This window comes from Diplotaxodon limnothrissa, linkage group LG13, assembly GCF_057381915.1.
Source record: "Diplotaxodon limnothrissa isolate DT_005_m linkage group LG13, D_limnothrissa_male_GT1.1, whole genome shotgun sequence".
Taxonomy (NCBI): Eukaryota; Metazoa; Chordata; class Actinopteri; order Cichliformes; family Cichlidae; genus Diplotaxodon; species Diplotaxodon limnothrissa.
In genome coordinates, this window is record NC_140608.1 from 13,061,835 (window position 1) to 13,087,891 (window position 26,057).

General features: G+C 40.4%; 2 protein-coding genes across 2 annotated transcripts; both read right to left on the reverse strand.

The window, feature by feature from the left end:
* Positions 1–194: 194 nt before the first annotated feature.
* LOC146619954 (transmembrane protein 150A) lies at positions 195–18,773 on the reverse strand. Its single transcript, XM_085369244.1, has 8 exons — positions 18,568–18,773; positions 18,000–18,225; positions 13,380–13,427; positions 12,386–12,472; positions 11,248–11,315; positions 6,184–6,311; positions 1,880–2,057; positions 195–1,231 (listed from the first exon to the last, which is right to left on the reverse strand). The coding sequence occupies exons 2-8, from the start codon at positions 18,062–18,064 to the stop codon at positions 969–971; spliced, it is 837 nt and encodes a 278-aa protein (XP_085225370.1). The 5' UTR covers positions 18,065–18,225; positions 18,568–18,773; the 3' UTR covers positions 195–968.
* Positions 18,774–22,101: 3,328 nt separating this feature from the next.
* ftr14l (finTRIM family, member 14-like) lies at positions 22,102–24,982 on the reverse strand. The gene is made up of 7 exons (XM_085369243.1): positions 24,584–24,982; positions 24,392–24,487; positions 24,031–24,264; positions 23,742–23,901; positions 23,516–23,632; positions 22,608–22,744; positions 22,102–22,485 (listed from the first exon to the last, which is right to left on the reverse strand). Exons 1-7 carry the CDS (start codon positions 24,980–24,982, stop codon positions 22,102–22,104), a joined length of 1,527 nt encoding a protein of 508 aa, XP_085225369.1.
* Positions 24,983–26,057: the final 1,075 nt, after the last annotated feature.

Genomic DNA, 26,057 nt, shown 5'->3' on the forward strand with positions numbered 1-26,057 from the left:
GGATCCCAAGAAGAATGGGGAAGGGTGTATTTTTTCAGTCTTAATTAGAAGATTTATGTGACTCAGAGCTCACTGAATTTTTTAACACAGTTTAAATAAAGACATATGAAACGTCACCCGAATAGTCCGGAAACAATAAGTCCATGCGGTCTGATACTTTAACAGCAATATTAGGCTTGCATATATGGCACAAACTTTAATGCTGCAATAAGCATTTTAAACAAAATGACACTCGTATCTAAATGCAAGCTCATGAGATGCACAGCAGAGCTCAGAACTACTCTGATGTCCACCAGATAATATTATTTCTGATTAGCTTTGGTCAACCAGCTCCACAGAAATATTTTAGCTTTACACGTGGCTTTGGAAGGGAGGTAATGTGCAGATGAGTATGCAGAATGAATAACCAAAAAAGTAAAAAACAAAAGAAGATCTATACAGTGTAGGGTGTTAATTACAAAGACGTGACTTAACATCAAAAATATTGCTTAACAGAGGTTTACGTGATGAAAAATGCAAACTGCCGCCCTGTTCTGTTTCCAGGATTGAAACACTGTGACACCTTCCCACTGTAATACTGTCAGCTGGGCTGTCCAGCAGCCTTCACTTCTTACACACTCTGAACGCATCGCGGCAGTCATCTGAATCCGAGGCCATCGGATTCACAAGAACTCCATGATCTGATTCCCAAAACGCTCCTCTGATGGTCACGGAGCACAGCCATGAGCAGGGAGAAAATTTGGTTTTGCACGCCTGTGCAATGTGCAAAATGCAAACAAGTTCTTCGGAGACACAAAGTTTGACGTAAGTATAAACTGCAGCAGAGCTACGCCCGCTCTGAACGGCTGCTGCGCTGGCCTGGTTCATTTCAAACCTTCAGACGAACACGGCTGGAAATGAATAATTCAGACTAGAGTTGGAAAGGAATAAAATGAGGCAACTGTGTGGCATCAACGTGTGCCAGGAGGCTACAGCATGGACATGCTTTCAGGTTGGTGTGGATGTGGTTGTGAGTGCAAACCGGGCCCTCCCAGCGCATCCATCTTGTGTTCTCTCCCAGCAGGTCCCAGGGAGCCTCCTCTCGCCAGCACCACCATTGTATCTCCTGACATGCCGGAAAACTCGAAGGCAAAAGTCCCATAAAAAAGCATGATGATGATGCAGAACACCCATTCGAAGATGGCCGAGGCGTGTTGCAGGACGAAGCTCTCCTGACAGAAAAAAACACCACCTGAAACACACGGTTAAGGAAAACAGCAGCAAAGCAATGCGAGGACCTAAAGCTGAAACGCCCCAACAGGAAGCAGTCGTGGACACGGCCCCACTCACCTGCACGATGCAGATTAAACACTCAGTTTTTGTCCAGGTTAAGTAAACAAGACACAATGAGTTAATTAGCGAGCTTTACAAGTGCTCACATGTTGATTATGTTACCCATGAAGAGACAGGCCCAGGCTACAGCTACTGTATATCTGTACTGTAGGTCAGGCTAATATGTTTTTCCCACATGCACTGTAACTTCTCTAGATGGATATCAGCTGACAGAGATATTGGATCGGACTTAAGTCGGTCTTTAATCTTCCACCTCCTACTATGAAATATGCTGGAGTGCGCCAAGATTTCCTGCTGCGTGCTTCCAAAACTGTCTGAAGCAGACACGAGACTGGCGTTAATGCACTACATTAATATCTGGTAAAAAGGTCACTGTATCGCGCAATTATAGAGTTAAAAACTCTTGCTGCTTTATGTCATTGATGAAGAGGTGCCAGGGACTAACTGCATGAAATAATAAATAAAAATATCTGATGAAAAGAGGTCAAAGGGGATGCTTAGTCCCTTAAGCTTCAGGGCAGCCATCTGTAGAGACTGGAAAGGATACTGAGCACCAAGGCTACGAAGGCCAGCAGGGTCATGCAGAGCCGGAGGTGGGCCAAGTTGTACTCCCCTTGGGTTTTGGCCAGTCGGTACGTCAGCGCTGACTGCAGGCACACAAACAGCATACTGGTGGGAAAGGCAATGCCTGCTCCAACATAGTGGAGAATTTTAGCATTATCCACCTGTGATATAAGGACAGAAAACAGGAAGAGAAGGTAAGGGAGCCATTTAAAGGGTTGACGCAAAGATGTAACACAAAATAAAAACATCTAGTGAATGTGACGTGGGCAAATTCAGGAAGTGGTCCCATCGCCCAGTTTCAGTGGTATTTAAAACTCTGGTCGAAGCTTCTTACGATTCTTTAAGTAAAAAGGGAAAAGAAAAAAAAGAAACACAAAAGGCAAGCGTACAGGAGGCAACAGCAGCAAGAAACACGACAGAATGCCTCCTTTTCCCTGCTGGTCACAAGAACAACAAGAAACAATACACAAAAGAGCCGCTCAGGAGCATGTGACTACAGCTCCCACTGAAGGGTCCACACACACACACACACACACACACACACACACACACACACACACACACACACACACACACACACACACACACACACACACACACACACACACTGAACTGAGTAGATAAGAGATCTTGTGGTACATTAACTTGAGCTAGGGACACATTAAACGACTTGACTGATTTGCTCAGATAAAAAACAATAGTTTCATGGTTAATGCCAGATGTATAAATTCTGCTATTTGTTATCATTTTCCAAGATCATTACAGCAACAGCCTCAAAGTTTGGTATCTAAGCCATTTGTCCATTGGCCTGGTCAGTACATGCTGAACATTCTTGTGTAGTAGGCTGATCCTTGAAGTGGCAATGTAAGACTTGCATAAGAAAAGTTTTGAACAGTTGAGATCTGCTGTAAAGCTCTCACACAGTAAAATAAATCCAATTTCTTCTACTCTAGTGTGGCACCTCCACCTCTGGACACACATCAACAACTTCATTTTCTTCTGACTAATCTATTTTCCACGCTAGAGCTGCAAAAGTTTAATCAGTAAATCAGTATTGATAAAGATTCTGATCCAATGTATTGTGAAGTGAAATAATGGTTTATGTTATTTAATGAGAAAATCACTTTGACTTTGTGACGGCACGTTTTTTATCATTTGGCAGGTCGATCGCCTGGTGTTGGCTGCAGACTCAATTCATACACTGCACAGTGAGCTCTATTGATTGTGTGCATGTGTGTGAGTGAGTGTGTGCAGCCAGGAGTGCCAGATTCAATCACTAATACCTGTTTGTTTACGCTATCAACTGATCACTGCTAATCACAGCCAGGTAATGTATGCCGCTAATATATATAGGTGCAATATTAGCAGATTGTGAGCACACTGAAGTGAGCAAAGTGTGGCAGTGAAAAGCAGTGTAACATCAAACAGGGAAAGCATAAGGAAGGAAATGAGAATAAAGAGAAGACTGGGCGGCACTTAAGAGCAACAGCTCTTATTATAGCTACACATATTTATCTGAAACCACTCTGAGCTCCTGCCTTCATTAGTGAGTTTTCCGCAGCTAAATTCAGCACACTATTGAGCTGCACCTGTGATATTTCACAAAGTAGCAGTCAGGTACTGCTACTTTGTGAGGTAGATAAACGCTGTGACGATGTTTCTGTGGGAACAAGCCTAACTTTGTTTTTTTCTCTATTTTCATTTTCTGGAAACAGAACTAAATGAGATGAACTGAAACATACCGACTTTACCGACTCGCCTCCGTTGTGCGGGACATACACAATGGCTGTGAAAATCTGTAACTGAAAGTGGCACCACCACTGATTACAACGGCCCTTTCGACATCACCTGAAAACCAGAGCTTTTAGAAAAAAACAGAGAAGAATGAAACACCATCGTGTTTTAAGTGAGGAACTGGTGTGCGACTTCAGACAATGTTCCTGATTTGCGTGACATCTTCCAGCCAAATAAGATTGGAAATACCTTCAGACTGTAGGTGGTATCAGTCTTTTTCATCCAGATTAGCAGTCCAACGAACTTTTCTACTCCTTTTTCTTTTCTCTTTGTTTTCCTGACAGCTGCTTTCCATGCAGCTGTGTCACACTCAGGCACCTCTGTGTGGCAGTAATGTGCTTCTCCGTCAACAATTCATGTACTTCTCTTCCCAGATCATCAGATCGCTTGACGGGAAAAGTCCCCGTGGCTCCACCACACCACAGCTGTACTGCCAAAGGCTTATGTAACGCACAACTATGCGCTCAAGCAGTTGATGCGGCTGATTACGCTGCCATGTGTTGTGTTTCTTGCGCTTTCTTTGATCTGTTTCGATTTTGACTGTCAGAGTCCTGCTCTGCTCCCTCTTCTCTGAGTCAAACTTGTTTGTGGCATTTGCCAGTGGATCCTGAGTACACGTGTTTTCGATGCTAAAAATGCGAGTTTGTGTAATGTCCTGAACTTCATGAGAGGGCACTGTGTGAGGCGGGCTGCAGGGATCAGGCTCGTGATTGGTTATAGATGGGGCATCTGTTACACACACCCTGTCTGCCTAGCTCCTCTCCATGCATGGCCAGACTTGATGACTCACTTCCCCCTGGCTCTTCTCGTAAAATTCCTCCCTGTTCGGCAGAGCTCGAGCCTCATAGGAAAAGCGGGAAGAAGGTGAGGTTGCCGTTACTACACCCTCGCATGAACTGCCACATCTGCAAATCTGCTCCAATACGCACATACACAACTCTTGTAAGAGGAGTATGTAAAAAAGAGCCGAGACTCTAACATGTCAAACAATCTAATTTAACCAAATAGTCACATCTGTAGAAATATTACACTCTAAGAAACTTCACTTTACTTCAACACAACCCAAATTTTCTTTCAAAACTTTTGCTCCTCTCTTTACTCTGAATATAGCATCAAATGCCTTCTCCGTGGCTGTCTCTCCCTCTTTATTTTCCCATGAACTATCTCGGCCTTTTTAAAGCATGGTAACAAGATTTTGCAGTGATATCCAGCCCAGCGTCAAACACCAAAATAACCTCCCCTCAGAGGACGTTAAATGATCTTACTTTTCTTACCCTAACCGTGACCACTTCCTGAATCTGACACGTACGCTGACTTTTAACCAAAAACTCAACAGTTGACATTATGCACGCTTTCTTTGAAGCGGTCGTAACAATGTTACTGTCTAAACAGAGTTCTGTCCACGCAGCAAAGGTAGTACTAATACACATACACATACACACACACACACACTGTCTAGGCATCCAGCCAGAGCTCTAAATATTTAAACTTCAAGAAATTCTTTCCCAGAGAACAGAAGAAGAAATTCACGTTGAGTTTCTTCACTTGAAGTTTTAGGACCAAAGAAAGAGGATTATTGTGAACAGTATTGTGCTGATGAAGGAAGAAGTTAACATTACAAACATTGAGGTGTGTTTAATCTCAAATAAAAGGATTGATGGAAAGAAGCAAAGAGAAAGACTCCTAAAAAGAGCCAGGTTAAACAAAGACATGTTAAAGATTATACAGCAGATTATTTTCTTGGCTGTGTATAAGAATTTACTAGAGATGAAGCCATGCCACACCATTTAGCAAAAAGAAATTACTCATTATATTAATGAAACAGGAACCAGAGATATTTTGGACATTTTATCATTTTATCTGAACATCAAAGCTTTTTTACAACCAGCTGGCATGTAGTTGCTGGAGGTTGTGACCAATTTCACCCAGCAAAGAGTCTGCTGCACCAAAAAAAACCTCCTTGAGATTGCGTCTGCTATTGCCCGCAACCTGCTTGGAAGATGCCGACTTGTCCTCATATATCTGCCAACTACTCTAAGACCGGTAATGAAGCTATGAAAAGTGTGACACTAACCCCACTTTTCACATGAAAAGGTGCAACACATTTTTGACTATAGCTTGACTAATAGCTGGTGAGTGTTTGAGAACAAGTTGGCAACTTTTCTTCGAACTATAAATAATTGCAGCTACATTAGCGACCCAAGTAATTACAAGGACGCTTTTGGTGCAGCAGACTCTTTGTGAGAAACTGTACCCAGCATCCAATCACCAACCAGTCAAGAAATACACATTTTTCCTGAGTGACCAGAGGTTGCAAAAGGGTTGCCAGCCAGTCTCTAGGACTACACAACAGAAGCCTCAGTCTCTGTGTGTTTAATTTCACTATTTCCCATGCTGAATACAATTTCTTTGGGTATCCACAAATCTTTGTCTTCATCAGCATTTACAGCGACCTCTCTGTGTTTTATTGTTAAAAAAACTAGAAGACCGTACCTGGAAGTTGCCCACCATGATGAGTCCAGCACCACAGATCCAGCCCGTGCAAAGACTCGCCGTGTTCAGGACACAGTTTTGATGCTTCTCAATGACGTGGGCGTAGCGAAGCAGCACAATCACCATCACTAAAAGAAGGGAGATGAAAGTCACTGCATGCAAGAAATGGAGGAAAGGCATCATCTGGCTTTTTTTGGACGACTATCATAAAAAAAGTGCCTGGCTTCAATTTAACGCAAACACTCTCACACGTCACTTAGCCAAGAAATACATGAACTCCCTGAAAGCTATATTACAGGAAATCAGAGATGTTAAGCAGCTTCTCTGACTCAAAACTATGAGAAGCAGAAAATGGCGGGAAAGTGAGAAGGATATCTTGGTGGGGGGTCGATCCAAACCTACATACGATTAAAAGGTGAAGGGGAAAGAAGTACAGTATATGGGACAGATGAGTGCCGATGTGCTAACAAGCTCTGACTGGGTGCATTGTTGGAGCACTGAGGAGCTGACCCCCATTTGGGTTCTCTTTGTTGGCTCCTCACGGCTGGTGCCTGATGAAGGCTGACTGGGCTTGGAGAAAGCGGGGCATATGGGGAGAGTGAAAAGTGGAGGGTGGGAGAATTAGTGAGGACAAGGAGCCCCTCATGTCTTGACCTGACGCTTATATATTGTTCCAGGGACTAAAGTGTTATGTTAACTCTGTCACTGTGTCTGTGTAAGAGGCAGCTTTTCAGAAGGTCTGTGTCTGCCAAAAGGGAATACAAATGGAGACTGTGGTCATGGCTAGAAAAGAAAAACATTTCCACGTAGAGTCTTTACATTGATAGATTTTTCCTTCCTCTCTGAAGCTTTGTCTCCAGGGTTTGTCTATGCCGTGACGTGTCTGGCTTTAAGTAGCGTCTCAGTGAGCGGACACATTTTATAGCCCGGCCACAACCTCAGGATGAAGCAGTAGAAATTATTGATTCCAGGCCTGATCTTTTGTTTTAAAGCGACTTTTTCTTCGCAGCTGTTAAAAAATCAGCCATGCATATTTCACATCATTTTCTGATTTTGACAACAACAGCAAAGCTTCCAGATGATAGTTGTTTGGCTCATGCTGAGGATAAATTACTGAGGGGAAGTCACCACACCACAATTGCCGCAACACTAGGGTGAAAAATGAGTCACCAGCAAGCTGCAAAGATAAAAAGATGATATTAAAAGAATGTTTTTCATTAAAAAAAACACACAAAATAATACACTAATGCAACAGCCAAGTCACTCATGATTATAGTTATACTACATTTTATTAATGTTCTGCCCAAACGGGGAAAAAAAGATTTTAAAAAAGGCCTTCAGCTTTTTTTTTTTTTTTTTTTTGCCGATCTTTTCATAGTTACACATCCACACAGCTTAGGTATGTATATGATTTATAGAGAGAGTTCAGCATCACATGTTGAGAAATTATGTCTTGCATAATTTCCTGTTAGAACAATAGTGCAAAGTTCCCACCGTTATGTTAACCATTCTGTTTTAATGTGATGTTTGGAGGGAGAATTAATTTTAAGTCCATCTGATCTGCAAAGTTTACTATGAGCTCACTGAAATGTTGCTATTAAATCTGATAATAAAAACATTTGTTTAAACCTTAAAGGCAAACATTGGTACAAGCAAGACCAAGACATGGTTATGTAATGCTATTAAAAAAACTAATTAATGATTTATTTATGTTTTTATATTCACTAGCTCTAACTTGTGTGTATCTGTGTTTGTGCGAGCTTTCTTCTGTTTCATCCTTCTGTACCCAAATCAACTCGGCAAAAGTGATTTCAGTTACAATCACGGAAAAACAAACAACTGTGTCTCCGGGCACGGAAACAGTCTGCTCATTGGCTCCTTTTTATAATGGAGAACATGCTGTATTGCTGAAGGGAAAGGAAAGTCGACTGCAGCTTTTTCATTAGATTAAAGCGCCTCGTTCACCCTGCTGCAGACTGGCTGCTGGTGGATTCTTTTCTGTTTCAACTAAATGTGTGTTTCATCATAACAAATGAGCGTGTTTAAACTTGTTGGCATTGTGCAGTCATCCTGGAATGATGAAAGCTACGCCTGAAGGTTAAAGACAAGGACAAGCAGCTTCTCTCTATAGGAAATCAGTGTTTCTTCTTCTATTCTGGGCACATTTGTGTGGGCATTTTTTTTGGTATCCTTGTCAGATGATGCATGTTTAGTAAAGTCATGGCCTCCTCCAGTGTAAGGGCTTCATATCCCATGCATCAGCGCCACCTGGACTCGAAGGTCACAACAAGCTGCAGTGTGACAGCTTATTTTACCCAAGGATGCCATGCAACAGCACCTAACACTGTTCCAATACTTTGTTACCTTCCACAGAGCAGCCCTTTACAAGTTCATGCTGTTTGCTCTGAAGTCAGGAAACCCAGTGCAGGAAGTAAAGTGCTCCCACAGACACTGACTCACACGCTACTTCTATCTTGCATGTATACTTGCAACAAGGTGGACAATCTCTCATGCATACATAGCCCTGCACGTGCCTTTGCATTCACATACGCAGGGCTGAGTTAACACTAAAACTGATGGGCATTAATAAAGTGCTTATTACCCAGCGGCACTCGCACCTCACAGTAGAAAAAACCTTGCCACCCATACAAGGGGCTATATTGCAACCCAAACACAACATTTCACCGTCTCCCACAGAAGGTATGCAGACAGAGAATGCATGTATTGTCTTTCAAATGTTTTGTGTGTACACTGGCAGAAAAGTGGGAACTGAACTGAAAAGGAGAAAAAACAATTACAGGGCGATATAAAATTCTCCAAGTTCATGTTACTCCTTTTGGAAGTGACACCTGCAGCCAACTATAGCAGACACAGCCTTCCAAGTAAAACATAAATCAATGAGCTACTAGCTAAGCACGCAATATTTAAAATAGTGTTGTATAGCTACATACCACATCAGCTTTACATACTTATGTATAGACAAAAGAGGTAGCTTTATAAACAGTATTAACATACAGACTGATGGGATTGCAAAGGGGGAAAAAATGCAGCCAAAAATTAGAAAATTAAACCTTCCAAACCTCACAGATTCACCCGAGTGGGTGAAAGTGCAACTGAACTCAGTTAAAAGGATGTGATGGATAATTTTTAATCAAATGCAGCAGCGATACATCACTTACAATAACATCAAGGTTGAGGGTCCTTAAATCTCAATTTTTTATGTTGTTTTTAAAAAAAGAATAGAAATGCAGAGGAAATTATGAAGGAATTATGCAGAATTTCAATTCCCAACTGTCATTAGCTCTCCAAAAAACACTTTAATGGATGAAGGTGGAGTGTTTCACTGAAATTACTTATTGAGCGGTCATATTAAATTCTCTTAATTAGAAATATAATCATCTTACGGTCATGGAAAACAAAGAAAACAGCAAATATCAAAATCTGAAACATGTTGACATGCTCATTTTCCCACTTCCTTAAGTGATTCAGCTCAAGTTATGTGTTCTAATGAAAACAAAATATTAGCTGACATTTTATGTAACTGGGAGGAAAATGTGCGTCTCTAATATCTCAAAACACATTTATGACAAAGACAGAGATACAAGCTTTTATCCTTTCACAATGAAAAGGGATTTGTTTCTTTTACTCACTATGTACTTTCTAAGACATCTTTTCTTTTGGTTGCTGTCACTGATGGTTTGGTGGGTGACTAACAATGAGCGCAAGAGAAACTTCATTCACAAGGAAGAGGAACTAAGAAATTTAGATGAAAGCTGTTTAACAGTCACTGTGCGCGGAAGTAGTGCAGGATTACCTCCACCACACACCATTATTTCACACTTATACTGCATACATATTATGAAAGAGTCATTCTAGGTAAGCATGTTTCAAACAAAAGTTACAGAGCTACATCTTAACTAAGCCAGATAAAATCCATCATCGTGATGAAGCAACAGTGGTTGCAACATTTTCTCACTGCCACATAATTTACCCGTGAAATAAAACACAAAAATCAAAGGCCAGTGTTTAGCCAAGGTGTGTTTCTCTGACACCAATAATATTATGTACCGATTTTAAAGATTCTCACTGGTTTTTTATGCATATAACCTCCCTCTAAAGGAAAATCAGGTTGCAAAAGATTTTCAAAAGTGGGGTCTAATTTACTCAAGCAAACAATATACTTTTCTTTATCAGATAATAGAAATACTTCTTTGACTATGTGTGCAGCAGTTGTACTCAGGTGTGTATTCACCACCTAATGGGTCTGTTAAGAGCCTGGAAAAAGCCTGTAAGTACACAAGGGCAGCTCCTGAAATGCAACCATCTGCCTCCTTTTTCAGCATTGTGTACACATACAGTATACAATGCTGCAAAGTTCCTCCATTCTTGTCACAAGCAAAGACCAGAGCTACAATTTGCATCTCAAAAAGACAGCTTACAATGTCCAGAGTCTCACAGTCAGACAGAAAAATAGCTGCTAGAGGCTTGGATAAAAACAAAGCACAGTAACTTTTTACACACAGCTAGAAAATTAACCACAGCTGGAAAACATTATCAAGATCGGGCCAGTCGAAGCCACCAGTGAACGGAGGGCAGCAGCACATGTAGAGACTCCCAGAAAACATGCAGACCAGCAATTGAGAGCTCATTCTTTCTTTCAGACACAAGAGTTTTCTTTGCATCTGTGTTCGGACTTGTTCTGTATTACAGCTAATTTTTGCTTTCAGCTTCTCTCTTATTCACAGGGGGGGGTCGCCACATTGGGCAGCTTCACATGTTTAATCTGACTGACTTTTACACCCTTCCTGAAACAAACCCAAAGGGATTTGTGTCATCTCCAGGAATCAAACCGGGGATCTTACCATTGTTAGGCAAACAAGCCCCTTCCTTTTTCTATTTCTACAATGGGAAATACAATGTGTCTACTTCAATAAATATGCTTATGTACATTCATTTGTTGACCTGGCTGCCCTGCAGGTGTGTCTTGAAATTTTAGCTTGCTGGTTTACACAGTTAATATAAGCCAGTCTAATGTGTCCTGAGCCATGCCTTATGATGCCTTACCCATGAATGAGCCCGTGCTGCAGATAAGGCTGAAGAAGCAGCTCTCAGGAGGAAGAGTCCCACATTTACTGCAAGAAACAATTACAAGAAAACCATCAGAGCAATACCGCAAAACAATGCACCACTGCCTACACCTCCAACCATCAACACATCCAGAGGTACTCTATGGCTGTTCCTCACATCCTGAAGTCAAGTGTTTGACTTTTCACCTACTGCTTGCTGCTTTTATTCTATGAATGGGAAATGTTTGTAGGAGGGAAAACTCAGAGACAGTCAACACTGGCTGTCTGTGCCCAGACTCCCATTGAAGCCAAAGTCCTCTCAGCTGACTCAAGTCATACACACATTCTTCACTACATGGATCAAAACGCACCATTCATTAGACTAAAGCTGACATGAATACATTTTAAACAATTTTTTCATCTATGGCTTGTTCGAAGGTCCGTTTTATTTTTACCCAACAGCGCGGTATTTAACACAGATTAAGAAAAATGCTTCTTCCACCTTCCCTGCTTCGACTGCTTAGCAACAACAGCGCTGCTATATTAAAGATTAATTTTCTGTGTTAAACTGTAGCTGCACACTTGATTTGTAGAGGTGGTGGTGGTGGTGGTGGGGTCATTATCGTTGCATATTATCTTTTCTGGTTTTCCTTTTTTTTATGCTTTGTTTTTTTGTTAAATGAAAGCCACTGTGGCTATGTGGTACAACATGTCTTTGATGTTGAAAGCTGAGAGGGCCAAAAACCCAAACAAAGAAGCAGGAGTGTCTTGATTTCCTCTGGACTGTAAGCCGACTCCTCCGTGTGCGTATGTGTGTTTACATGGCTGAACGTAGGCCCGTGTTTTGCCTCCAAACTGCCACGGTGGCAGGCAGGATATTTCTGCCACAAGTTATTTTCAGAATGCACACACACACACACACACACACACACACACACACACACACACACACACACACACACACACACACACACAGAAGAAACGTCTCATTCTCCTCACTCGCTTTTTTTCTTTTTAAATCAACAATGTGCCGACAGGGGTCACGCAAAACAATGGGACAGTGTTCCTGTTCTGACTCAGCAGAAGCAAAGGGGCAGAGAAGAGACGGACATGAGGTACGACTCCATCTCACTGACCTGATGAGAGGTACATTGTCTAGTGTGCAGCACAAGGATGGCCCGCTCTGCAAATACAGCTCCTCCTCACATGACTGGTTATACAACCTGAAAGAAAAAACAACCAAACAAACACCAAACATGTGTGGCAGTGCAAAAGCAAATGTTAAAAAAATTGAGAAAAATTGCGTTTATATTAGGCTGTGGACACACAGTGGAAAATAGCTAACAAAGCAAAGACATATTCCTGATTTTTTTTCACTGGGTCTAGTAAAAATATATGAGAAGCTGTATAATACAGTATGTTGTTAAACCACAGTACAGTAACTGTATATTAAGCACCATTTTGTGCGATCACACCCAGGATTTCTTTTGTTTTTAGGGTTGGTGTGTCAAAGAGGCAGAAAACCACTGTGTCATCAAATGCTAGCTCTGCTCGTGGAGATTAACCTCAGCTTGTCCGAAACGAGCCCAGCATCCAGAGCAGCAAAGCACACGATCTGACAGCAACGACAAATTTTTCAGCATCACAGCTTTAGATTTGTGCTGATTTTCTAGATTAATATTCATCTCTGGCTCTGCTTTACAGTGTGTCTTTCTCCTACCTCCCTCCCCTCAACCACATCCGGTTGCAGCAGGTGCCTGCCCCTCCCTGAGCCTGGTTATGCTGGAGGCTTCTTCTTATTAAAAGGGAGTTTTTTCTTCCCACGGTCATCAAGTGCTTGCTCATGGGGGTTTGTCTGATTGTTGGGGTTTTCTCTGTATTATTGTAGTGGTCTTTACTTTACAATATAAAGTGCCTTGCAGTAACTGTTGTTGTGATTTGTCGCTAAGTAAATAACATTGAACTGAACTGAACTGTGAGTGGATTTTAATGAGTCTCTCAAACGTTTTTCAGCCGACTGAGCAGGAAATTATTCTCACTGGCTCTTGTTGCAAAAGAGGTGCAAGGAAGGTTACAAAGGTCAAGACTGACTGTAGGGATCAGCAAAATACAGAATAGATGTCAACATACCAGTTTTCCACAGGGCAGACATGCTGGTTGTAAAGGGCCATGGCATAGCTAAAAAGGAAAAGGAAATGATTATCCAAAATCAAAGGGAACAGTTATTTTATATTTTTAGCATACACTGTAAATTTAAACTGACTCAATGAGCATTCATACGGCAAAAGCCATTAGAGTGGTAGTGGTAGGAAAAAAAGATACTTCTCACATGCAGCCTCAGAATAGGAAGTTTTTTTAGGTCATTGAATTCAAGTGAAAAGCAGAGGGGAGTTCAATGCAAAAGCCACAGCTAACATAATAACCTGACACTACTGTGACGCTAGACTGTCAGGAGGTGAGCAGGCCATAAAGGCAAGGAAACGTAATATCACAGTGAACATGAATCCTGAACAGATTTATGTAAAACCCACGTAGCCATCAACTGTTAAGCTCACTAAAACCCTTTTGCATATCTGTCATGTCTTTGCAGTAGCATTTCTCATGTGGTCGCTTATTTACAGTGATGATTTTATATGACTGAAAATGACCTACATATGATTTCAGGTCTTTTCATTTATTGAACTTTTAGGGTGACCCAAAATCCTGCACCTGTTTAACTTTCAGGAACAGTTGAGCTGACTTTTCACCATTTCTTACCCTTTATCTGAAACTGCTGTATAAAGCACTTTGGGTGCTTATGTAGAGTAGAAAAGCACTATTAAAGAACCTCCATTTACCTCAGATGGCTCATTTTTGTCAAAGTGGTATGACTATGGTGAGGATACTGACCAGCCGCGGCCATACAGAGGTCAACAATCTAACATAAGTAACATAATATCTGTATATGTCAGCACTAAACACAAACACCAATGTTAAATATATTGATCCATCCATTTTCTTCCGCTTGTCATCAATTCAGGGATGCAGGAGGAGATGTGAAAGGAGAAGCAGGGTAGACCCTGGCCAGACCGCCTGTCTGTTGTGGGGCAACACAGACAGACAATCGTTTGAACTGACATTCACACATGTGGGCAATTTAGAATCACCAATTAACCCAACTCCACTAACTGCATGCCTCTGGACTGTATGAGGAAGTTGGAGGAGGTGTCAGAAGTACCCAAAGAGAATCTGCAAACTCCAAACAGAAAGCTTGCTTTGAACCCAGGACCTTCTTCATGTGAGGCAACAGTGCTAACCGTTTACTTTATATTATCTTCTAATTAAGATTTTAAAATATTGAGACCAGTGCTGGCCACAAAAATCCCCTTTTGCACAGGCTACAGATAAACTCTATAACTGGAACATCTTCAATCAGGCTGCAATGACCACTTGCATTATTATACCTGACATTGTGACCCTGCCTGGGAAATTTTTCACATAACAAACCATTTTCAGCTAATGATACAGAGGCCACATTAAAGGGCCAGATGTCCAGCGTGTGGTTTTGAATGGCTGAAGAAAATGCTATTTAACTGTGAGTCCTGTGATTAAGTCCTCAACACGAACATGTGCAGCTCAACTGTGTCTGCTCTGTTGCTCAAGTCCTACACAACTGCATATGCAGATAGGACGAATATGCACATGCAGAAAGAAATCATGGGAAACTCAGGTTTCTGAGGTGTTTACATATCCCACATCATCTTTATTTTTACTTGTTTTAGCCACATTTCTATGTGGGCATTTCAGGAAGGACATGCAACAATCACATATAACCTTGTTATTCACATGCAACAGTAAAAACACTATTTGTAACAGCCAGAAAACCACAGGAAGACCGAGTCATACAGACAGAGTATCTTTCCTCATTTTTGCATGCAGTCCTAGTTCAGCAAGAGGTTAAGCACCAATCAGGAATGTTTCCATGGCTGATAATATCCTACTCACAGGCCAGTCTTTACAGGACAGAGATATTTCCCAAAGACACAAGCAAGAAATCAAAAGCAAGACATATTTCATAACGTTAAAAATAGCGGTATTAAATTATTTCCACTACACAGTATCTGCTACAATTTCATGTGTCGACACAATATCAGATTCAGAAAACACGGGCTGTCCAACCTGAGCAGGTGGACAGTTTTTTCTTATGCAGGGTGTGCACAGCTATATAGAACTTGGACACGGAGTGAAACCCAGTATCATACATGGCAGTTCTGTCACCAATGTCTGTTTACATCTTTGTCTTGGAAATCGCCAGCTAGCACCTCCTATCCAATGATCACACGCAAGATAGGTGTGACTGTCCAAAAGGTCAAGATAACAGGCAAAAATATTAGTCTGAGCATAGCTATCATTACTATTAAAACAATGTGTCTATTAATTTCTACAACATTAAAAAATAATCTGAGGGCACCAGCTGGTGTTAGAAAAGAAACGCCTGGAGAATCTATTTTTAGTTAACTTTCAAGTGTGAAATTAATCCTGCTACCAGCTTTTTAACACTGCATTTGCTTAGTGAAATGCACAGCTGGTTTTGACTGCTGTAAAGGCTGTCAACACTTGGCTGGCTGGTTAGATGGGGGCAATAACCCTCTGGGATTTTTTCCATTGGTTGCATCTTACTGTTCCCATGGATCTCTCACTGTAGATGAAAGTCAGCAAGCTACAACACACAAAAACTATGTAGGTCCGACCGTTTTTTTCAAAATTGCAGGCCGAGATTTCAGCTAACAAACAAATGACTCATTTAGGTGTACTCCAGGTACACAGAACAGGAGAGACCACAAAGGGTTAAAGACACATCAATCACCGTGTAAAGAGCGCTGCTCTAGCACTGAGGAAATCCATCACTGTGAGTGAAAGAAGACTTCCAGCTTTTGATTATGATAAAGGAACAGAAACAAAAGTGCACCATGTCCTCCCTTTTATCTATTGAGTGTGTGATAAGCCTTAAAGGAAAATGTGCCAATGTGTACCTTCAGGCGTAAATGACGGTGATAGACATTTAAGCCTTTCGAGAAACACAGTAACAAACACACACCTTTCATTTTTGTCTGCTTCCTTTCCATATGTGCTGAACACTACAAATGGTACCAACAAGACAAAAACAAAAATCAAAAATCTAGAAAAAAAAATGCAGGAAAAAGAAAGCTTAGGTTGTTACATTTTTCCCTGATTTTGGGGGTGTATTTTATACATCTGGCCAGCTTCTAAAGCTAGAACAGCATCTGCAGCTCTGGGGAGCTTCTAAATAAAGTGAACTTATTTAGATGTAGCTGGAACTAAACCAGCGCTTTATGTGCTCAGCAGAGGCTAAGTAATAATAGGTTTGTTTATATAATTAGACCCCTATCAAAGCTCAGCAATGGCTGTAATTGCATGTGCCTTTAAGCAATGTTTAAGTGGAACAGACCCTGTTTTTTATTTAGGACCAAGTCCTACATAAAGAAAGACTTCGATGGAAAAATCTTTTTTTGTTGGGGATTTGTGTGTTTTTTTAACAATGAAAAGTCCCAAAAGCTCTACAAAAATAACCTCAGAAAAATGTGTGAGCCAATAAACTATAGATAAATTTGGCAAGTACTAGTTAAACTCCCATTGCTTCTACAGCATGGTTGCTGGATAACATAAAAGACACATATGCAAATACACTGACTGACTGATAAAAGTTGAGAAACAGAAGCCAAGACTTCTTGGTGGTCCAACTTGATACAGAAAACACTTGGCATGGGCGCCAGATACTGAGTGAAAATTTTGCTTACGTTCTTTCCCACCCCTTTCCAGTATTTACCTTACTCCTACCCAGTCATCCACACTGGGAAGCAGGAGTTATGCAACATGCCACATTCTGTGACATTCCCCAAGTCTGAAAAAGACCCTTGACTGCTCTTAGAAACAAGGCGCCCTTGTCAAGGTAACAGGAAGGAAATGGGTGTAAAGGGGCTGGCAATCTGCAGCTCTCAGCATCTGAACTCAGATCAGCTTTCTGCTCAGAAAAAAATGCCCAAACTAGACAGATTGGTTTTCACCTTCATGTTCTCAAATCAGCATGGAAACATTAAGCCGCTACACCTGGATACACACTACTGATTGGACTGTTGAGTAGCCACGCACATCACAACATTAATTGCCATATGGTCTCAAGTTTGGTGCTTGATTAGGCTGTTTAGTCTCCATGCAACTTATCAGTGATGCAGCACATAGCCTTGATTCAGAACTACAACAATTTAGAATTGGGCCATCTGTCTCTCTCCCCACTGGGGTTTGCATTCCTTGTCCCAACAAAATAATAGAACAGAGAGAAGAGCTGTCAGCCCAAGTATAACCAGGAGGGTTTCTCTCCAGCACATCTGCTCAGACACTGTACTACAGATAATTAAGATTTACTGCAAACCTGCATGTCTGATTTTTAGGATAATGGTGATAATCCCGGATCATTACTGGAAAGAGTTAATCCACATGCAATTGCCATGACTCCCAGGAATTCAGGGTAAATATGTAGTGCTGCACTCCTGTAGGCAGGAGAGGAGGCTGGAGTATCGAAGAGTATTTTTATTACAACATGATTCCAATTCTTAATTTGTATTTTGTCATTTTTAAAGTTATGGACAGGGTATAGATCCAGATGTCAAACCTTAGAACATTTACATAGATTTTAAACTTTTCTGATGTCAAAAAAAAAGAAAGAAAGGGGAAAAAACAGACAATACTTACACAACCCATATCCCAGTGATGGTCAGGACAGGGAGGCTAACAGGTAGTATCATCCACAGAGACATCTTCCAGCACCTTTCTTCTTTTTCCTCTCCAGCCAGCTGAGCAATGTCTTCTCAAGTAGGATTAACATTTATCTGAGTGTGACTGACATGTGCACCGATTCATTTTCCTGAAGATGGAGGACGGTTGATGGGACAGCGGCAGGACAGATGTCTCTTTTCAGCTAGTGAATGAGAGGATCGATAGGGTTGTTCCGTGAGGTTGATTAGGAGCATTCACCTACTCATCATCATTAAATGATTAAGTTAACTATCAAGAACAAGCTATTAGTGACCACAGCAATTTAATTTACATCGATCAGCAGGGTGCATTACCTTACATAATCCTGCTTTCGTGAAGCTTTAGTTTTCTGCTTTTCTTAAATGTTCAACAACATTTTATAAGTTTGGGGGTGTTCGGGGTGGACACATTAACCGCTTACATTTCAAATGCGACGGTTTTTTGTCCACCTTCCTGTTTCTAGCTAGCAACAACAAGCATCAAAGGTAAATCTGTGACAACTCACCTTCTGCCTCCTTGTAAGCTAGCAAATGCAGATTGTTTTTTTCTTTTTAGGAAAATGAAAACTTTGAGTACGCCGGCGTGTCCTCCACAACTCTGGCACCCCCAACCCCCCCAAAAACTATCACGACTTAGCTTTAATTTTACTTGGGTATGTAGATTTTTCCAGAGCAGATGGGACCTCGGTTAGCCGTGTTCGCGTTGAAATGAGTGGGGGGAAGGCTGGCTTCACAGCAGCCAGTCCTTCTGTATCTCAGCCGCCACGAGTATCCAGCTGTTTGACTCCGCCCACATTTGGTTACGCACGTGTGGGCGGGATAGCGCGGAGGAAGCTCAAGAAGACAAGTTTGTCCTACCGTATTTGGACAAAGTTTTAAATTATAAAATAGCAATTACATCCACACAATGTTGTAATTTGAATATTACTGTTTTAAATCAGTTCCTTTCACCGTGAGACCCTGAGAGTAGGCCTACTACACTTGGAACCTGTACGTTTCCTTCGCTGTTAACGGTAGGAAGAGGGTACGGCCAGAATAGAGGGCTCTGAGTACAACCTGGAAGCTTTCGCATTTTCTTCTTTTTTGTGTGCATGTGTGTGTTTTTCTCCCGTGCTTTCTTATCTCATTGTAAAGACACGCGTCTTCGTCTTTACGTCAGCACCGTGTAACTCTCTGTTTATATACAACATGTGTGAATGAGCGTGAGACACCGAGCCCCTTAAACAAAACGTGTTTCTGCTGCCCTCTGCAGCTTTAACGAATTAATATTTTCATTTGTCAGCTATACATAATCTGCGCTGGGTCCTTCTGTGAAAAAATCAATTACGAATCAGCATATTTAATAAACTATGCAAAACTTTTCCCCCCATTCTTTTCTCATCAGTTCCTATAACTTCATTAGTACAAAAGACAGAGGCGTGGAATTTATCAGGGCCAAAAAACATATCAAAGCGCCGTTAAAAACAGCAGACAAATCCTTTTTACACCGTCTCCACGTATCTTTCCATCTAAAACAGCAATCATGTAATATATTCATATAATGTGATATCATAGTTTAGATTGCAAAAAAACTGCACCATTATAATGTCTATGACAAAGAGTAAGAGAACCAGTGCCCTAAATGTTTTATCTGTTTTCTTATAATTCACTGGAGCTTTCCAGACTTATATGACCACGTGGAATAGATGGCTGGTCAAACTTTATCACAGCCAGTGGTTCAATCAGAGGTGTACAACACATGAGCAACATGTGAGAGCATGGATAGGACCACCAGGAATGTAACATTTACTCATATACTTTACTTAGGTTTAATGTATTTGTAATATTTATTTTTGTCTGTATATATTTTTTAGTATTCTCATACTATGTTACTTTTTTATTCAACTATATTTTGAATGCGCTATAGTATTTATTTGACAGCTTTAGCTACTTATTATTGTAGATCAAGCCACAGAACACTATCGATGAAATATGTTCAAAAACATATAGACATAAAAATGTCTGAATATGTTTACTTAAGGTACTTTAATTATATTTTGATTGTTCAACCTTTTCACTGTTAAGTTATTTAAGGTAGGATTATATGTTTTAAGTGAGTTAAAAATCAAAATACTTTCTTCCATTTTGCCAATGTCCAATAGATGACTATATTTAAATTCTTGGGCAGTTCCTAATAATTTCACAAAAAATGTGTAATAGGCCTCAATTTTCATAAACCTGAAATTATGTTTTTGACATCACTTTTCTATTTCTGATTGATTTGTTTTTTTATTAATTGTTTTGGTTTTCCTGCTATATTCTTGATTCCCCTTTGGGCTCCATGTAAAAAATCCTGGAAACGGCTTCAACTGGGGATGAACAACTCAGAACAACGCCTGGTACCTTCAACGAGCAATGAAATCTGATTGGCACATTAATGCATATTGCTGTCAAATGAGTTTCTTTTGATTTTGCTACCTCCAGTGATGCTTTCTCAGTAATAAGAAAATAATGTCGCCCCACAGTCCATTTACTACACCTTTCAGCACATTGTTTTTTTCTCATCCCTTTGATGGCTTCAAGGTGCAAATGTGAGCATATTCAATATCTAGCTCACGTTACAGAAGAGGACCAACCATAAATGGAGTAATTTTTTTTTGCAGGTAATTTCAAAGTTCAACAAACATCATCACACACACAACTCAAGCAGTGCATCACAAAATGTATCTAATAGCTAATGTACAGTTGTTTTATTTCCCAGGGCGAGAAAAAACATCGGTGTGCAACACAGAGGTAGTGAAAAATGTAAGAAAGAGGACAGGAGAGGAAGATGAGAGCGTTTTTTCAAAAGTAGGTAAGTAATGCTTATTTATAAAGCACCTTTCATGTGCTCAAAAAGCATTTTACACAAATTAGAGTAAAATAAATGACAAAATGAAATGCTGTAAAAAATAAATCAAAAAAAGTTAAGATACAGAATAAATTGAAAATAAGAAAAATTTTCCAGTTTTATAAACTGGAAATTTAAATCTTGCATTAATGTCCAAATTTATTTTTAATCACAGTTCTTCAGTCAGATGTTGGATCAGTACATGATGTGTTAAGTTACATCAAGTAAAACAGAAAACACAGTAGCAACACGGATCAGCTGATCACAGCCTGTACATTAAGAAAAAATCTACTGCAGCTCACAAAAGAAATTCATATGTGACTTGTTTTTAAGTAATTCACATCCCCACATTGCACTGCAACACCTGATTTAACTACAAAACTCCACTTAGCCCCTGGTTTTAGCATATAGAAGGTCACATGTTTACCTACATTTTTATACCAAGCATACCATGAAGGACTTAATTTATACTAAAGTTATTATACATTTAAAAAAAATCAACTGGGTAGAAACTTTATTCCATTTTGGCTGCTTTGAAATGTCTTTGTTATCAGCTGATTAGATGACCCATCAATTCCTGGTTATTGCTGATGAAATTCAAAAGTGTTTAATAAGTGGCCAGTATTAGTTAAAATAGTCAGTATCAGTCAATATGACATGGTATTATGATATTACATTTTTTTAGTCACTTACTTGAACAAGAAAAGAAACTGTTGAATCTAAGTTGTTGAAGGAATAACGTATTAATAGACTGATTAACATCAGCCCTTACAGCAACGTCATTCCCAGTAATGTGAGTCACTTTCTATTTATTGTGTTTTTAATAAGATTACAGAAAATGACAAATTAATCAGTAGCAATATTTTAAAAAAATGTATTTTACAGACATGTGCAACATGTCAGTGATGTAAATATATAATACATTAACATAATAAAGAGAAAGAAAGAAAACGTGAGAAAGCATCCTGATCAATGATTTAATGTTTTTCTACTTACTAATGGCACCCGTTATATCTTAATTTCCCTTAAAAGAGCAACCTGTAACCAAAACACTCATAAAAAGACTTATCAGGAAAAAGTTAAATAAAAGAAGATAAAACCAGCAAAAATGACTCAAACGCCACGTGCTAGATGTCACAGATTTAAGGAGAATGTAAGTCTGAAGAATATCTTACAGTCTTATACTCGTACCAAAGCCCCACACACTGAATGCAGGGTAGAGTGGCTCTTTAAATGTGGTCTGGATCTTGTGCAAAAGACGCATGCCATCAGAGACACTGTAAAATGCCAGTGTTCCTGCTGCATGGTCCAGGTACACGCCAATACGAGAAGACACCGGAGCTGTGATGTCTGTGCTTTTGTTGTTGTGCACAAAAGAGAATTTGGAGTCAGAGCAGTACAGACTCCAGGACTTGTCATTCCAGCCAAAGCTGCATTCATTGGCATTCCCTTTACGACGGATTCCTCTGTAGGTAACAGCCACATCTATCTCTGTTCCCTTCCAGTCCACCTCCCAGTAGCAACGAGTCCCAATCACACTATCCCTGCACAACACCTGGAAGAGAAAGGATGAAATGAAAGCTTAAAAGGCATGATTTCACAAACTATAGAAATTACTTTTTTCCCCTAATAATTTGATCAACTCTCTCTTTCATCCTGTTTAATGTGAAACCTCACCTGCTGCCAGTGGTCAAATCGGTCAGGGTGGTCAGGGTAGTTCTTGGGTTCATTCTTCATCGTGGCAGCTCTGTTACCCTCAGACAAGTGAAGGTTGGGGTGAACAGTGTTGACATCCAGAATCAGCTGACCAGCATCTGAACACAGCAGAAAAACAAGTCCAAAACTCTATTCTGCAAAGAAAAAATACTTGATGAACTGGAACACTCTTCTCTTCTCTGAGCCTAGATAACATCTATGCTAGCTATCTGACAAAGAGGGCCAGCAGTATATTCAAAGTCCTACCACACCCTTGACACTCCCTGTGAATAGTTCAGGACAATACATCATCACAGTAACTGACTGAGGAACAGCTTTTTTCCCTGGACTCCATCTTACTCCTCCTTGCCACGTCAAAGCACAGTTTCAAAGACCTATGAGCGGTGACACACACACACACATAGCACTATTCACACCAGTTCATCAGGTATGTAACATATGTTGATATACTGTCCTTTGTCCCTGTTTTTTGTTATATATCAATGAGAGATATGTGCCTGAGTATGGTAACAATTGTGATTATACCTTTAAAAAAGGTTTCTAGCTCCCATGAATCAGCTCATTCAAAGGTTTTTATAGGTGCCATCAAAGCAGGAACACCTGTATTTACTTAAGTAACTTTGCTTCCTTATGTTTCACCAAACCAGTTCTGCCACCAGCATACCTCCCACTGCAAGTTTCGGTCATTTCACACACAGAGCTGCATATCCATGCATGAAACAGTAACTGGAGCTATTTAACATTAGATAAAATACAAAATGTGCTTCCCATGACAGTATGTAAGTAGGATTTTCTGTAAATGCAATGCTGGTGCTGAAGATTTACAGATAGGCTGAAGGAAGGTTACAAAAATGAATCCGGTAACTCACATCTCAAGAAATCTTCTCTTGCTCTTGGTTCTTCTCTTATCTTTGGTTCCTCCCTCAGCACGGATTCTCTTCTTGACTTTCTTTCTTCATTTTCTTCTGTGATGTGGACTTCCTTCACTGTGAAGGCAAATTAAAAATGCACATACACAACAGCAGATTAAGAAACAACAGAAAAAAGCACATATCATCTGCGCTATCTGAGATGAAAAAAGGCAAGTCTGTTCACCTGCTCCTGAGATTTTGCTCATTTCAACTTTGCTGACTTCTTCCACTTGTAATTTCAGTGCAGAGATGGCTCTCTTGGTAGCATCAAAGGAGTAATAGGGTGCGACTCTGATTTTGTTGAGATCTTCATATCCCGAGGGGCCTGACAGGGACTGCCAACTCTGGCGGGAAAAAGAAGAAGAAGAAGAAGACACATGAGACATACTAGACAGTGAATATTTTTACTCTTTTCTCCAAAGACCCCTGACTTTCGCACCATATGTTATCTTGGTTGGGGTCGCCAGCCTCACCTGTAGGAAGTGTATGTGATCATCAGTGTGTGAAAGCAACTCCAGGTCATTGTGCTTCTTCTTCAGCAGAGTAATCTCCTCTTCTAAACGATCCAGCAGTGTTTCGGCCTGGGTCACGGTGGTCCTTTCGTGGGTGCGGATCATTTCCTTGACTTCAATATACTTTCTCTCGATGGAAAGCAGAAGCTCAGTGAATATGCGCTCGTTTTCCTCTAAGACTGTTTGAGCAGAATGCTGGTGAGATACAAAGGAGAGGAAGATTTTTTCACATCATGAGTTAAAAACGGTTACTTTTAAAAATAATATTTTAATTGTTATAGTTAGATTAGTGTGACTTGCACGAGGCAACTTTCTGACTTACTTTAAGTGATTCGACAGCCTGTCGGAGGTCTTGCCACTTTTTAACCCTCTGATCAATCCTTTGTTGGGATTTGTGCAGCGTAACACTAAGTTGTTTCTATAGCAGCAAAGACAAGAAAGAAGCCATCACTAGTCATTAGTGGATTGTCGATAACTTATTTGCTGTGTTCACAGTGTTGCTTTCGCCACTTACTTGTTTCTCAGTCCTCTCAGTGCCAGCCGGGACGATGTCATGGTGTTTGTGTTCATCCATCATGCACAAAACGCACACAGATGTCTCATCAGTGCGACAGAAAGCCTCCAGCAGCTTGTCATGCTGTGCGCAGAGCTTCTCTCTCATCTGACCCGTAGCTTTGACCAGCTTGTGCTTCATCAGGGTAGGGTAGTTGTAGTGAGACTGGACGTGAGTCTCACAGTAGGATGCCAGGCACACCAAGCAGGACTTCTCAGCTTTCTGCTTCTTTGTTGTGCAGAAGTCGCACAGGACGTCCCCGCTCCTGGCCAGGGTCCTGGCTTGGCTGCGACTGTTGGGTCGACGAGATTTATCCAAGCTGGTGTATCTGTCCAAATCCAGGCTCCCGCTGTGTGACATTTTCTTACCAGGAGATAAAAAATATATTTAGAAAAGAAAACAATCCACAGGTGATTAAAGTTCAGCGGCTGTGTGAAGTTTTTAGGAAATCTGATGAGATGAGCAGCTAAAGAAAAGACTTGACTGAAAGTAAGCAGCGCAAGGAATCTACAAGGAGCTCCTGAAGTTGATCGCTACACTGAAACTGCGTGACAAAAGCTGTGAGTAACAGAATGTCTGCTATGTAATACGCTCTCTTTGTAAAACCAGTATTCCTAGTTGGACTTTAAATAATCAAAGAATGGGTGGTGCCTGAAATAAAGACAAGTGAGACAGAGAAAAGGAAATAAAAAAAGGACTACTTACTGATGAACTTAATAACTAAATATAAAAGTGTCAGAATTACTAGCTAGACTGTTGAAGAATTCATTTGTTATGGTTGTGTTTTATAGACCTCTATATGTAACCATACTTAATGCCACTCTCACTAACAGAACATTCATCAACAATGTGAAGGGGAAAACAGCATCATCTTGTGGGATTCCTTCTTTACTACACCAAATCTACATGTGTGCATTGTGAAAATATAATAGAAGCATCTAGACTGCTGTGCCAGTAGTTGATAATTCCCCCCAAAGCCGATGGATTTCCATTAAAAAAAAAAAGACTAGTGTCATACAAAAAAACAAAAAGCCATTTTGATTTTTTTTAACCCTTTGTCATCTTTCTGCATTTTTTGAGTGACAGGTATACAGTGTAGTCTCACATCTCCTACAGTTTGCAAGAAGGTGTTCGCTTTGATATTTTCCCTACAGAATTTTGCGCTAATATTCAGGCTAAATTTGCCTAACAACTCCCCCACCCATCATCTTTTCACTGTGACAAACTAATTCAGTATGTTTTAAGCAAATATTTGTAAATGTAGAAGTCAGCAAATTGAACATTCAAATAAGAATTATAATCGTTTAGGAATATGTTGGCAATAACAGTTGTAATCAGTGACAGAATACATACAATCATTTCTATGTAAAAGTCCAAAGGGGGTCATTGGTGACTATTATATCCAGATGACTTAAAGAACCTTGCTGACCTGATG

Bases quoted from the DNA above. Each gene is read 5' to 3' on its own strand.
- LOC146619954 (XM_085369244.1), bottom strand. From the start codon at position 18,064: ATGTCTCTGTGGATGATACTACCTGTTAGCCTCCCTGTCCTGACCATC. The intron at 11,316-12,385 runs GTCAGTGAGATG...TGTTTCTTGCAG, and splicing joins GACAATGTACCTCTCATCAG to TAAATGTGGGACTCTTCCTC. The intron at 1,232-1,879 runs GTATCCTTTCCA...CGTGTGTTTCAG, and splicing joins CTTCGTAGCCTTGGTGCTCA to GTGGTGTTTTTTTCTGTCAG.
- ftr14l (XM_085369243.1), bottom strand. From the start codon at position 24,982: ATGTCACACAGCGGGAGCCTGGATTTGGACAGATACACCAGCTTGGAT. The intron at 23,902-24,030 runs GTGAGGCTGGCG...TTTTCCCGCCAG, and splicing joins ATCACATACACTTCCTACAG to AGTTGGCAGTCCCTGTCAGG. The intron at 23,633-23,741 runs GTGAACAGACTT...TTGCCTTCACAG, and splicing joins GAGCAAAATCTCAGGAGCAG to TGAAGGAAGTCCACATCACA.